A 15,708-nucleotide genomic window follows, 5' to 3' on the forward strand; every position below is an offset into this window, starting at 1 on the left:
TTGGGGCCAATCTCTTACGCTGAGTGCCTCTGTTGTGTGACGCACTTGATCTCCTACTAGGTGGTTACAGCAATGGGTTTACACTAGGTACCATCCATGAAATGCATTGAAAGGCCTAGGGGTTTCCAAAGAGGTTTTTCTTCAAAAAAATAAAACCAATAATATTCATGCAATACTCCATCCCATGTCAGTTATAGAAAGACAATCATGGTGCCAAATTCCCATACACTCACATTTATTTATTGGAATATATAATGCATTTTTACTCAAACCGCTTATTATCAATCTTATCAATCCTGTCATAAAAGAAATTACATGAGAGTCTCCTGCAGTGTAATTACATATATCTTAAGCAGAGAGAACAGACATACCACTTCAAGTGGATAATCTACAATAATCTACAGCTTAGTATTTACAGTAACTTGAGACAAAAACACCTGTGTTTTTCAAACCTACACACAAATATTTTAAGATGACAGCCATCCAGAATAGCTGCTGTTTAGAATATTTAAATTCCAAAGCTGATATGTGAGAGTGACCAGATCTCTGGCTTCCCGTGTAATTACATTTAGCAGGACTCATGCAGGTATTTCATTAACTGCTGAAGCACTTATGCATTAAAAAAAACCAAGGAATCTTTAAGCAACAGTGCAAACATTGTCTACTAATCTGCAGCAGTAAGTTACCATGGATCAGCCAGTTGTTTTGCTTGAGCTTAATTGTGTAAAGTGCTTCTACTTTCAAACCTTACTGAATCCTGACTGTTTGCATTTGAAGCAAATCCAACTTCCTTGGCCTCTTGTAGTATCTTAATAACAGTGAGCAACATACAACGCTCACAGAAGAAGCTGCCATGGCTGCCCCAGCAATCCACGGTGGAAGACGGAATCTAATAAATGGAAACAATAATCCAGCTGCTATGGGGATACCCATTACATTATAACCCAAAGCCCACACATAGTTAAGTCTGATTCGCCTGAATGTGCTCCTTGAAAGGTCAATGGCAGTAATGACATCTTCCAAGTTGCTTCTCATCAGTACTATGTCAGCAGCTTCAATGGCTATATCTGTACCAGCACCAATTGCCATACCCACATCAGCGGCCACAAGTGCTGGCGAATCATTGATGCCATCACCCACCATTGCAACTGTCATCCCAGACTCCTGCACAACCAAAAACACAAAGAAACAAGTTCTCTTAGTAGAAAGTAAAATACTCTTCTACAGTCAAAATGTCGAGAGAACAACAAAAGTTTATAAACTCATTGGATAGTCATTCTAACATTGCACATGATCAAGGTAAAATGTTTTACAGGGAGGAAACAACGGGTGGCCAGGGCCTATGGGTAACACAGAAACTGAAATGTTGCTTGAGACAACTGGGTACCTGTAACTCTTTCACTTTCACTGCTTTTCCCTCAGGCAGCGTTTCTGCCATTACAGTCTCAATTCCAACCTCCTTGGCAATGGCATTTGCAGTGCCCCAGTTGTCTCCAGTGATCATAATACTTTTAATTTTCATTGATTTCAAAATGGACACCACATCTTGTGCCTCTGGCTTAACTGGATCTGATATTGCAATTATTCCAACTAATTCTCCATTGATAGACACCAAAATCCCTGTTCGAGCCATCCCCTCAACCTCCTTCAAAATCTCAAAAGCATCTTCGGATATAGTAATTCCAGAATCTAACATCAGCTTGACATTGCCTACAAGGACATTCTTATTGTGCACTCTAGCTTTAACACCGTGGCCAGTTACAGACACAAAATCCTGTGCCTCGGGCAGCCTGCTTGCCTCTGAACTTTCTCCTCTAAAACTTTTGGCATACTCAACCACAGCCTTGGCCAAAGGATGCTCACTGTTTGCCTGGAGCATAACCCAATATTCAAGTTAGCTAATGAGACATATAAACCCTTAACTCTGAACATAACCAAAACTGCAGAATGATGGTGAAGATAAATTTAGGTACAGATCAATAAGTATTATATTTGTGAGAGTTGGCTACACAGGAATGCATCAATGTGCATCCTACCAACCTCTGTACTACTACTACAAATTTCAAAACCAATAACAACAATGATGTCAATCAAATAGGCCGCCCAAGAATCAACTGATCCCAACTTTAACATATTGAACCAATCAGATAATCAACAAATAAAGCTGTAGGACCTACCTCTGCTGCAGCAACAATTTCATAGAAGTCATGCAGGACCATGTTTTTCATAAGCTTAGTGTTAATAACAATAGGTTTTCCAATAGTGAGTGTCCCTGTCTTATCAAATATAATGCAGTCCACCTGCAGATAGCAAAACCTCCATTCATCAATGAACCTTTTCTTTTAAAAGACAAACATAACCAGAAAGAGAGGTACTTCTCTAATGCTAGACACCTAGTTCACATTCAAATAACAAAAAGATCTCCTCTCAATATATCACTTACTTTATGTGCACTTTCAAGTGCCTTTCCCCCTTTGATGAGAACACCTTGTGTGGCACCTACTCCAGTACCCACCATGACTGCAGTGGGTGTTGCAAGGCCCAAAGCACAGGGGCAAGCTATAACCATGACAGATATGCCAAACTGAAGAGCAAGTTCAAACTCATCCATGGAAGAAGGGATCCAAGACTTTGGGTACGAACCAATCTTGCCCGCTACAAACCACGCTAGCCAGGTAGTAAAGGAGATCACAATAACCTACAAAACAGGAAACAAAGGTAACCATGCATAGTTTCAAAAGCAGAGTTTCATATGAGCTAGGTTCAGCCTGCAGATACCAAATGCTCTTGTGGAATCAAAAAAAGCCAAAGGCTCGTTTTTTTACGTAAATGTGGAAGAATAAGAACTTTGAAATCTAAGGACAGATGCCTCATCTGTGGACAAAAGAACTTCAAAATCTAATGACAAAAGACTAATCAGGAAACTAATAAAAATTCAATTTTAGCATTACCAATGGGACAAAGAATTTTGAAATTTTGTCTGCAAACTTCTGCACTGGTGCTTTAGCCATCTGCGCTGCTTCAACAAGCCGGACTATTAGTGAAAGGGCACTCTCTGAGCCAACATGTGTAGCTCTTATATGCAGTACTCCATTTTCATTCACTGTTCCACCAATAACTTCTTCACCTATTCGCTTTGCAACAGGCCTGGCTTCACCTGTTATCATACTTTCATTGACATGACTTTGCCCCCAGACAACCAAACCATCTGCAGAGACTTTCTCACCTGGTAAAATCTTGATGATATCATTGCGTTGGATCAGCTGACTGCTGATTGTACGTTCAGATACCACATTCCCATGGCTGTCAAGAGTCAATAAAGTAGCAGTATCTGGTGCCAAATCCATTAGCTTGGCAATAGCTTCTGAAGTTTTCCCTTTGGCTAGAACTTCCAGATATTTTCCTAGAAGAATAAAGGAGATAAGCATAGCACTAGTCTCAAAAAAATCAGTACCATTGAAACTGTTATCAGTTGCAGCCCTCAACAGTGTGTAGACCGAATAGAAATAAGCTACATTTGTCCCCAAGGCAATTAAAACATCCATGTTGGCTGAGCCACGACGCAATGCTTTATATGCACCAGTATAAAAGCGCCATCCAATGATAAATTGTACAGGAGTTGATAGGATCCACCTTAGAAGTTCTCCAAGCATTAGCATATTCACCAATCTTAATTCTAAACCTCTTTTAATTGCTGGAGTATACATAAAAACCATGGCTAGGAGAAAAACTGGCACAGTGAAAGCCAAACTCCATAGAAAAGACTTGTAGTATTGCTTAATCTCTTCACTTCTGTCCGGTCCTCCTAGTCCTCCAGGCTGAAATAAAGTTGCCGTACAGCATCCAGGATATGTCTCCCCAATCACATCGATGAATGTTCTGGGTCCAGTCAAATCTGGATTGTATGACACGGTTATTTTCTCTAGTTGTACATCCACTTCTGTATCTTCTACTCCTGGCAATGCTTGGAGTGACTGCTGAATTACTCTAATTTCTGTATCAGAAGGGATTCTCTCCAGTTTGAGATGAACCTTATTCCTATCTTCCCCAGTACTAATCAACATAGCTTCAAAACCAGTGTCATCAACTGCATCAATCAATTGCTTGTAGTTAACTTGCTTAGGGTCGTATCTGATTTCTGCTTCTTCAGTTGCTAAAGCAACTACAGCTTTCTTCACTCCTTGAACCTTTTCCAAGGCAGATTCCACAGTGCTAGAGCAAGAAGTGCATGTCATTCCTTTTATGCGAAGACGACATACAATTATTGTAGACCTCTCATCAACATCATCTTCTATTAAGGTGGCTTCAAAGCCAGCATCTTCAATTGCCTCCCTAATTGATTCCTCCTGTGGACATGTAGGATATTATTTTAGCAAAAAGAAAAATAATAGTGCATTTAACTAGAAACACACATTAACAACTATGATTAATTGGTACGTTGGTGATGCAAAAAATATCTATATTCAAAAATTAAATAACAATATGTTTAATGTTTCGCACAGATTGGAGAATAGCATGCATTATAATTTGAGGCAATAGATTGGGTAGTCCCCCCACCATCTTAATATTGTATCAAAGAAAAGATGTCAAGATCTCAGAGAGAGGGAGGGGAGGCATCAGCCTTCCGCCGTTTGGCAACTCAATTTTCTTGATATGCAAGAAAACTTCTGCTATTAATAAAGCATGTGCTGTTGCTAATTGAGCTTCTACATTTTGGCTTTGATGGATTGATTAGCATAGTTTACGCAACAGTGTACAAACTGGGAGAATATCTCACGTCAAAATTCCGCACGTTATCCTTACAGTCTATTGTCTTAAGTTGTTCGTTCAATTTGCATACTAATTTCGACCTGGGCAGAGAAGTAGCTGGCCTGGGAGATTTTTGGTGGTTCAGTTTGTACAACAACATCTTGGCCACTCCAGAGTGATATTCATAAAAATTGTTGTTATTTCAATGCTCTTTCAATTTAAACTCCATAAATTAAGTTCATGAAGCATTTGCTATAGTTTGCAGTGGTTGCATATTCACAGAGATGGATATACAATTTTGTTGGTTGCCGATATTTGTCATCATGGACAATGTGTACAAGATACCAGTGAAAGGCTGCAGACTTTCTTTAGCTGATAAGATAACACAGTCCATGCCTGCCAGTCTTCCTCATTCTGTTGCAAAGGCCTTTTGAAAGACATGAAAAATAACGATTTGAATAATATATTAATTAGGGCAACATATAGGGATCTTGCATTTGCCAAAAGAAGGGGCCAACTTCTGCGTCGCTGATGAAGACTTATTGATTATAGTTCTACCATGTGTGTTCTCTAACATTTATGCCCTAAATTCAAAGTAGTCAAAGAGAACATACAAGTCAGTGCAGTTGAAGAAAAAACATGGTAGGATTAGACTTTAAGAAGAATTTATGAAGGTGAAGCTTGCGGACCAATTTGAACACGCAAGTCTTGTCAGGCTGCTTTGTTCCCAAAGCATTGTAACATTCAAAGCTCTTGGCCTTATGTTTTCACTGATCATTCACTGATCTGTTCGATGACAAATGGCAGCCTGTCCCTTAGTCACACTGAAGCTTTGCTTCAAGCAAATATTGGAAGGCACAAGAAAACAAAGCATTAAATTGCATTGAAATATGCCAAAAAAGGGTTCTGGATTCTAAATCCCATGGAAGCATTTTTTTTCTTTTCCCCTATGACCAATGTTGATATACAAAATATTTATATTCAAAAAATAAATAACAATATGTTACATGTTTTCGACAAATTGGAATATACGATGCATAATTAATTGAAACGACGGATTGGGTGGTTCCCCGTCTTAATAGTATATCAATTAAAATGTATCAAGATCACAAGGAGAGTGGGAAAAGGGTGGCTTCAACCTTCAGCCTTTGGCCACTCAATTTTCTTGATATGTATTTACAATTTTGATATTAATAAGATCCATGATACCAATTGAGCTTTTACATGTTGTCTTTAGCATGGCTCACACAACAGTGTAGTCATTTGGAAAATTAGGATTACCAAGTGAATATTGGTGAGGTTTGGCCACAAGTCCCTTCGTCCCTAGGCTGCATTTGCTGAGAGTGTGTAAGATCCCAAAAGACAAAAATTATAATAGTTATAGCATAAGTAGTGTTCTGATTAAACATAAACTTTCAACAAGAATAAGAACACAAATGGAATCTAGAAATGCAACCCTTTATATATATCATTAGCTGAAGAAAATAACACATGCCCATACAATAAGATTGGGACCCCTGCAAATGGCATGCACGGCTGCTCATTAAAAGACTAATCTAAGACATTGAAGCACAATTGTGGACCCCGGATGGATCCACCACACAGATTAGACCCACGGGTTTTCGTCCCTGGGATCAAACTAGAATTGGCATCGCCAAGTTCTCAACAAGGCAAAATAGATGGATAACTCAAGATGATTCAAAGGCCTAGCTCCTATCCCCTTTAATAGGCTTGATGGACTCTCTAGAAATCTTATTTTATTAGTTTCCCTCGAAAAATGAAGGCAAATACCATTGGGCAGATCCCATAGGCAAATACCACAAGTAAATTCCGTCCATTTTGACCATATCAAGAAAGGGGAATATTACAAATTCTCCTACCCAAAAATTGCTTGCCCTCAAGCAATCCACTTCTATCCACAGCAAAAGCATTTGTACATTGATACCAAGATCCCATACAACTTAGTGTGTTATTCCATGCCTCCATGCTAAATGATCCTAAATGGATCCTTCGATACTTGGATCCCAAACAATCCTCCGGCCAATCTTGCCCCCAATGGATTCTCCTAGATCCCAATGCCACCTAAGTCTTGGGACTTGTGGGTTATGATACCATCTTAGCCCTCCATCATTGTTTGTGCTTAAGGGCCCAAGCTACAATATGCCCTTGGCTAAGAGTATCATATTAATAGAGTTCCAACTCATAATCTCTTGCCAATCCATCTCGTGGGAAGGATATAATGTATGAATGCCAGCACATGGAATAAGTCTACCATGTTGATGTTGTCTGATGCTCAGCTCAAGCTGCTCCTCCCGATCACCCAACATATCCATTTGTAGAACTCTGTCATGCTCTCCCTAATGTATAAAGATGGTTTGGCAGTGCCACAAACCCTATCTATGTACTCCTGTAGAGGGCTGCTCTGGAACTCCCAATTGTATTCCATTGGCTGCCTTGTGAGGGACTTGAGACGTTCCTCTACACTAGACAGTTTGGTTGTTGACTCGGCACACACCCCTATGAACTCAATTTTTCAGTTCTCCTGTAAGATAGTATCTCGGGTTGTCCAGACTCTCTACTTCAACATCATAAGATCTGTCTTGAAATGCGTGATCTTCCCACGAAAGTCCTCTACAAGTGATTCTGGTGCCCTGTTGAATGTCTCTGTACCTGTTTGCACCGGATGCCCTACAACCACAGCTTCAACTTGAGCCTTTGACTGGCTCTCTAGGAATGGTTCATCCTACACATTATGTATGTCATGCTCCCTCTCATGATCATGCTCATCATGTCAGTTCACTATTACTGGCTCCTCAATCAAGTTTTCTTGGCCTCCTCCATCTGTGAAGACAATATGTTGTTCATCTTCTCCAGTTGTCGAACATAGATGGACTGGTGGACTACTATCTATACTTGATTTCTCATATTCTTCATGGTCACCCCCCTGGAGACCTATGGACTCAGTTGTATAGGAGTCTACCTCATCAATACCATTAGGTAGAATTTCATCATACACTCACAAATGTTTTTCATCCTGCAAGTCTCTCTGAATAATATCACAATGTTGCTCATCATCCTGAAAATTAATAGACCCAACTATAGAAGACTCCCCATGATCCAAAGGAATCTCTTCTTGTTTTGTCCTTGTTGCCTACTTCCTATCACCTGGACATGAATGGTAATGTGCCCAAGGTCCCTTGCAGTTAAACCATAGTCCTCTCCTTCTTAATTCATTCTTGTTGCAAGTTTTACTACCTTTTTTCTTGCTTCCTTCATCAATTGTTTTAAGCTCCTTCTTAGTCAACACCCTTCTGAGCAATTTGATGTTTTGTATGACCAACTTCTCAACTAGATCATAGGTGACTGGTGATACAATTAGTTCCTTTCTCCAAATGGTCAACAATTTGGATATTAGTATCTTGCAGATGTTGGCATCTCCTTGTAAAAATAAGGACATAATCTTTCGCATGCCTGTTTTGACATTGTTTGGATGAGTTGATGTAATGTTGGTGTAAAAGTTCTAAAACACCTGAAAGATCAAGTCCTCACATTCCAAATTCAACATGAATGTGCCAAAGCTAAACTCTGCCATGAGTTCTAAGATTTTGCGTCGCTTCTGAAAGGTAGGAAGCAAGATGTTCAACCCCTAAAGGGCTTCTACTATCAACTGCAATATCTCTCATGATATCATTATTGTAAGGCAATGGTGGTGATGTTAAAGCTATGATCTGCGGAGACAAGCAACTGTGAGCCTGACCTCTTCACAAGGATGCTCCCAAAGTTTGGGTTGTATTAATGCAAGCATGGATGGCTTGAGAGCCCAACTGATTTTCTTCCATTCTGGCTACCCCACCTTTGACAAACATGTTTCTAATTCCTGCAACGTATGAAGGTGTTGTAACAGCTACAAGCACCCTCCAAAATTTTGCCTTAGCTTCGTTTTGGAGCCTCCTTACCAACCATCCTCAGCAACATGTCTTGCATCGTCAAGCACATACACTTCAGCTGTTTCATAGAGTCTTGTCAGCCTGTGCATGCAAGTTTGTTCCACCTCCTTCACAGGCAGCTTTCCAGACTTAGTGTCAATTGTTGGTCGAGCAGCTCCCTCTGGGAATTGCGCAATTCTGGAGGGGAACAAGCCTTCCCTCCAGAAATTGCACAAACCCAACTGGACACCCAGCTGGGCTCCAAAATTGCGCAATTCTTCCTCTCAAAAATTGCACAATTCATCCCAGGACAACTACTCGGCCCAAAAATTAACCAATTCTGGGCAACAATCACCTGTTGCTTCCAGAAATTGCGCAATCCCTTTGGGACAGCCAACCCAGCAACTAGCAAAAATTGCACAAATCAGTCAAGTACCCTATTGGGCTCAGAAATTGCACAATGCAGTCAGACAGGCTTCTTTGAGAAAATTGCACAATTTGACCCAAGACAACTGCTCAGCCCAGAAATTGTGCAATCTTGGGAGACAGTCACATATTCCTCCTAGAAATTACACAATCCCTCTTGGATAGCCAGCTCTGCTCAGCCCAGGAACAACGCAAATTTTCATCCCAGGCTCGCAGACCGAAGCATGTGCCTTCAAGTTGACCAGTTCCCTCCAGGACCGACCAAAACTGATTTGTATGCATGAACTGTTTTTACCAAGGCAATGTGCAAAGGTATCCCTAGATTTAGGGATCTATTTTTAGTAGTTGGAGGTTACATGCAAAGATCATTTCAGAAACCTCCCGCCAAGTGTCGATTTTCCTAGATTTGTGGCATGCGCGTCATAACCTCGATTTTATCAAAACTTATGAACCGGACGCTGCAGAGCTCATTCCTCACATCGATCTTGCAGCTCTGACATCCCACATTGCATCTAGGATTCGTCGGCACATTTAGCTCAGTTGTTTCGGGGTAAGCTCGCTTCACATATCTTGTGTTGCGTTTTTGTCACTTTTTGTGTTTCGGCTTGTGTGAATGTTGTCTGCTTGATTTTTGTGAACTCTTGTTGTCGTTTGCATGCATGTTAGCTTGTACAAGCGTCGTTTCAGTTTTCATTCGCATCTCACTGCTGTCACATGCATAACACTATTTTTGCACTGTTGGTTGTCGTCGCGGCAACCCTCTTCACACACATGCATGCGTCCCATTTTCTGAATCCTACACTTATTGTTTGCATGCATAATCATTCACTCTTGTTTGCACTCATCTCATCATGCATTCAGACTTCTCATGTTTTTAGTCACCCATCGGTTGGTCTGGGCTGCCTTGGCACGGACCATGCCTTGCCCGGCTAGCATTGCGCATTTTCGAAAGCGAAAGTTCTGCCTTCCCTCCAGAAATTGCACAAGTTTGGCCCAGCACTGACGTCCAGGCTTGCATTGCGCAATTCTTGGAGGCAGTGTCTTGCTGGCTCCAGAAACTACACAATACAGTTTGCTAGTTGCATGTCACTACTAACTGAAATTGTGCACTGCGCAGTTTCAGTCCTTAGTAGACCAAGCTGGACTGTCCATTGCGCAGTTCCAACAGTCAGTCAACCTCTCTGCAGCCCGAACTGTGTCGTCTCCAGTCTTGGCAGTCAGTCTCCCAGCCTCCCAGTGAAAATTGCACAATCTTCATAGACAGTCACACAGGTATGTTGCATGTCAGTCCTCTAGTTTGTTTTGGTTTTCAACTGACAGATTGCTTGCCATGAGTGTTGCTATGTCTCCAAGTATCACAAGTGTCGTTCGCCTCCCAACAGCACGAGTACAATGGCTTCTAGGAGAGCAGAGTCAAAGACACTATTAAGAGCACAACTGCAGATGCAGTCAATCAAGTGTCTATGAACTTGCTTATCCACAAAGACATCAAGTTGTTCATGGACAAAGATATCAAGATGAATGGCAACAACATCACAGCGAGCAGCACCATCAATAGCAACAGAAGGCAACACACCTACACGCGATAAATGCAAGAGGAATGTTGTTGACAACATAGAGGCGGAGCAAAGCTACAAGTTCAAAGTAGATCCACTCATGACGAAAGCAGCTTTGGAGATTGAGGCTATGAGGTGACGGCACGACATGAAGATCGTGCGAAGGCAGAGAGAGAAACAGAGAAGGAGTTGCATGTGCTGAAGCAACAACTCAAGGAAGAACAGGAGTTGCACAGACGAGAGAATGAGTTACAGCAGGAACAAGTACAACAAGGGGCGCAACATGCACAGACGGATGAAACTGCGCCCATACAAGTTATAGATCCATCCCAGCAGCTAGCACGGAGCAGACAAGGTGAGCAGTGTTGTTGATTGCATGCAAGGGAATTTAGCAACATGCATGTCATTGTGCGCACACATGCAATCCCACCCATTTGGCACACTCACCGAGGCAAAGACAAGAAGCAAGTCTGATTGGAGTTGAACATGTATTTTGACAAGTTGATGCGCATGGTCACCAGCACACACTTGGAGATCAGCACAAACACTATGCATCAATATGTTGTTGGTCCAGCCACACTCAAGATGATGATGTGCATGCTATCAAACGAGTTGGACAGAGGGGCCATATCAGTGTACCCAAATGCAACAGAGGCAAGAGTTTGCTTTCAGCAGGATGTCACCATTGAGCGCACGGACACCATCACGGACGACCAAGCTTGGCATCAATTCGCCACCGTCAATCATCGCAAGGATGTCGAAGAGTTGGTCTTACCACAACGGTCCAAGTGTTAGTGATGTCTTGCATGGCTGCTCAAGCCATTGTGTCTCACATGGTTACATGTGCAGATTGTATGTAACGTCTTGTCAAGTGGAAGTTCAAGGGTCGATAGTTGAATGTAACAGTCATAGAGTAGTCGAAGATTCATGAGGGTAGATGAACGGTCACAAAGGGGAATGTCAAGAGTCACCCCACCCTTTGCAAGAAATAGTCCCTCATAACTCATTATAGAGGCTTTTGGTCAGCCAAGCTTCCAATAGGAGTATCTTAGAGAAAGTTTGGACAATATTGTAACGAGCCTTGGCTTCTCCACTGTGCAGAGCTAGTATATCTCTTTGGAGGAGTAGGCGGCATTCACTGTAATGTTCCGCTGTCGGAGCTAGTGGTTGGTCATGGTTGTATTGTATGACTGGAACTTACACTTCTTAATATAACAGAGCCAGCAAGTTTCATGCATATGTCGTATTGTATTTCAGCTATCTTGTTTACTCTAAATGATATATGTATCTGTTTGCTTACGCATGCATGTGTAGCTATTTTTTGTATATGTATGTATGAATCTAACTGAAATGTGTTGTTGGTTTAACCATCACTTTGGATTGCTAGCTCACTTTCCATCCATTTGTGATGCATCTTTACTCGTGTGTTCCCTTCTTAACTCCGTGCTTTCACAAGTTTCCAAGGGGCGCACTCACCCCACCCTCCGTGTGTTAGAACCGCTCATGCACCTTCCTTGACTTACTGCATATGTCACACCCTTGCTACCAACCGGAACATCTTGCCTCTGTGCGAAACCACAGTCAAGGCGATACCATACGATCCACTACTGGGACTTCCACATCAAACAGTATGAGGTCTAGTTGGGACTTCTTACCGGGGAAATCCCCTTACATGTTGGCGGGTCCAACACCGTCAACAGAAGGTCTATGACTAACTTTGTTTGTTGCAATTTAGAGTCAAGTGCGAAGAGCTTAGCTCCTCTTCCTTGTCCTTCCTTCACTTCCCATGGTTGCTTCTACTGCAAAATGACATGGACCCTTTTTGAGAATGGTTTGCTGCTATGACCATCATTTTGGTCTATGGAGGTATTTTTGCGTAAAGGACCATATATCCTCGCTAGTTCATCAATAATTTTTCGGGTGTTTTCCAAAGTCTCTTCAAGACGGTCCATCTTTTCACATACCAAGCAGGAAAATATGCAAGAATATATTAATTATAAACAAAGGGATTATATCAACATTTTGTTAATCATGTCTGCCTAGATATTTCATTTTGACAAATTTGGCTAGAATGATTCTTCCACCCCTTTTTCCAAAAAGAGATTAAACTCTCTTTGCTTCTTCTTCTTCTTCTTCTTCTTCTTCTTTTATTATTATTTAACATTTAATTATGTATATAATATAAGAAACCCTTATATCTCCCATATCTCCACCATGTGCTCAAATAATGCTAATAACATTCTAATGGAGCATCCAGTGAACCATGTGCCCAAAAAAAGAAAAATTTAATAATTATGGCCCACTCACGAAATCGCAGCCTCGAGTGCATCACTCGGCCTCTTCTGAGACAAATAAAAGATTTGCGGCCCTACCCACGAAACAATGGTCTCGCCTGTTGGAATAATCTGCACCCGGCCTTGAATGCTCTGTGTGATGTCGTTGGGCTCTGCAGTTGATTGTGCAATCGTTGTCCGCCTTGTCGACCTTCCCTATTAATGGAACTCGGTGGTTGCACAACTTGTGCCTTTCGTGCTCCACGATCTAGAACTCCTTTGTGACTGATCATGAAGAAATCACCAAGAATTGAACTCTAGATCTGACTACCCTCAAACAGTCGATGATTGGGCTAAAGATAGTGTGGGAAATTAAACGGCCTATCCCAGATGGTGAAGGCCCGTGATCACCCTGTCAAATAGTCTCCTAGCATCAGCTTTTGTCAAGTGATTCTTCAGTGCTCTCTCTCAGCTCAGCGTGATGGCCTTGTGGCCTTTCAAAATGCGTTCTTGTACAAGTGATACAGTGGAGATCTGTGGTGGTTTTGCAGTCATAACATAGAGAGCAATTTATTTATTAATGATAAGGGGGTTTACAAAATTTGGAGCGTATGGGCCTAAGCATACAACAGCCAACCAAATTTATCCTCCATCCTACCTAAGTCGAATTCAAAGAAACCAATGGAAACTATGCGCGCTATTACAAAGAGACCAACTTTCCAGAGTTGAATAATAAAGGGGCAAACCTTTCTATGAGACTGAAGGAGCGGCTTCAACAATTATCCTCCACACTGACAAGTCATTCATGCCTTCATGTGATTAATACACCTATTTTTCCCCAGTGATCGCATGGTTGTTGACAGCTCACACCCCAGCTCGATCGGAGGCTTTGTTCCTACAATCGTCACCCCCAGTAAATCACGAGCCCATCACTCCGCCTTTCTCCATGCCCGGGTGTTTTTACATTGGCTTGGTTAACGATGGGCCCGTGGCCTTCCAAAAAGCACTCTTTCCTTAGTGTGATGCCTCTCAGTTTTTCCAAACAATGGATCAACCCCTATGTCCTGGAGTTGGTAGTCCATGCCCCCCACAGCATCGACAGATAAGCGTATGTCTAACAATTTGGTCTCCCTGCTGCGAGTTACACTTCCTCAACAAAAGAGACAAGGTCCATGCCCAATTTGTAGGGAGGCATGTCAATCTATCAACCAATCCAAAATGAGTAGTTTATTGTGGTCTTTCTGTCCTTTCATACAAACGACTGTGCTCAAAATGGACCCAAGAAACTATTGATTGGAAACCTTCTGAAATCCTCACTTGAAAACTCGCTTAAGGTCTCAAAATAACAATTAAGAAGTCTCAGTCCGCATGGGGTAGCTCAAGTGGCAATGGCCGTGGAAATGAAGTCTCACCGAACTGGAGATCTTGGGTTCGATTCTTGTGCTACCCTCCTCGTAAATGGGGTGAATAACGAACATGTAAAAACTCGTAAATGAGAAGGTCCTACCAAGCTTACAAAAAGAAAAACAATTAAGAAGTCTCAAATTCCATTGGTTAAATGACAACCAATCAAATATCAGGGATGGAAACTGACAATTGAGTCTGCTTTCTGAATGATTTTGTCTGATTCAAACTCCTCCCTCAAACATAAACCTTGCCTATACCTTGTGTACAGGAGGATGGAGTTATACAAGGGTTTTCGTTCTTCCAGATCAAAAAAAAGGTCCCCAACTTCTGTTGGGAATCTCTGATCTCAGCTCACTAATGAACGAGACCTGTGAAACACCTCAAATCTTATGCTTCTTCTCCACAAAACAGTATGGCCTCGCAGCCCTTCAACATAATCTGGTGCGACAGCTTTCACGAACCATGGCAATCAACTTGTCCCTGCAAATAAATTTGAAACCAATGCTCTCGATCTAGAAATTGATCGACGTGGAAAACCAAATAATTTTTTTTTAAAGAACAGAAAACCCTTTTGTCAGGCCAGGCAGTAACTCTCCAAGGGCAGAAAAACTGATTGGTGTTTATTCCATAGGTATGTTATTGTTTTATACATTAGGAGTGATTGTTCAGTTCATCTTCCGATGACTGTTCACATTCCTGATTTATTTATTTTACAAATTCCCCAATCATGAAGATTAGGTGTCAACATTCCCCCCCTTAATCTGAAGGGATGTTGGTGAGTCCAAGCATCATTCTGAATCGTTCAAGCTTTTCCTTTCCAAGTGCTTTGGTGAAGATGTCTGCAATTTGCTCATTTGTGGAACAATGACGGAGATGGATTGTTTTGGCCTCAGCATGATGTCGAATCAGATGATATTTAGTATTGATATGCTTTGTTCGATCATGGAACTTTGGATTCTTGGCCAACTTTATTGCAAAGGTGTTATCAATCATGAGTGGAGTTGATTGTACTTGTTTTACCTGCAAATCTTCAAGAATTTTCCTGAACCACACAATTTCTTTCGTTGCTTCAGCTGCTGCCACGTATTCTACTTCAGTTGTGGAATCCGCTGGAACTGATTGTTTGCGTGATCTCCAGGAGACAGCTCCTGATCCAAGACTCATAGCATATCCTGAAGTAGATACCCCAGTTTCTTTGTCTCCATCGAAGTCTGAATCAGAGTATCCAATCAAGCTGAAGTCGTCCACCTGTGTATACTTGATTCCAAGGTCTTGAGTTCCCTTCAAGTACCTTAGAACTCTTTTTGCAGCAGACCAATGTCCCTCACAAGGCTTTTGCATGAACCTGGAGAGGATTCCAACAGTAAATGA

At 41.6% G+C, this 15,708-nt stretch overlaps 1 protein-coding gene across 1 annotated transcript in view; it reads right to left on the reverse strand.

Moving 5' to 3' along the window:
* Positions 1–442: 442 nt before the first annotated feature.
* LOC149186370 (putative copper-transporting ATPase HMA5) overlaps positions 443–15,708 on the reverse strand; it is a 35,277-nt gene continuing 20,011 nt past the window's right edge. The window contains exons 3-7 of the mRNA XM_089410986.1: positions 2,952–4,346; positions 2,444–2,698; positions 2,178–2,300; positions 1,388–1,870; positions 443–1,164 (exon numbers count right to left, since the gene is read on the reverse strand). Coding sequence (XP_089267112.1) covers positions 748–1,164; positions 1,388–1,870; positions 2,178–2,300; positions 2,444–2,698; positions 2,952–4,346 — 2,673 coding nt within the window. The 3' untranslated portion in view covers positions 443–747. The remainder of the gene's footprint in view (positions 1,165–1,387; positions 1,871–2,177; positions 2,301–2,443; positions 2,699–2,951; positions 4,347–15,708) is intronic.

Source organism: Pinus tabuliformis, chromosome 3_1 (assembly GCF_031772625.1).
Source record: "Pinus tabuliformis cultivar Carrire ecotype Pingquan chromosome 3_1, CPIR1, whole genome shotgun sequence".
In the NCBI taxonomy this organism is placed as follows: domain Eukaryota; kingdom Viridiplantae; phylum Streptophyta; class Pinopsida; order Pinales; family Pinaceae; genus Pinus; species Pinus tabuliformis.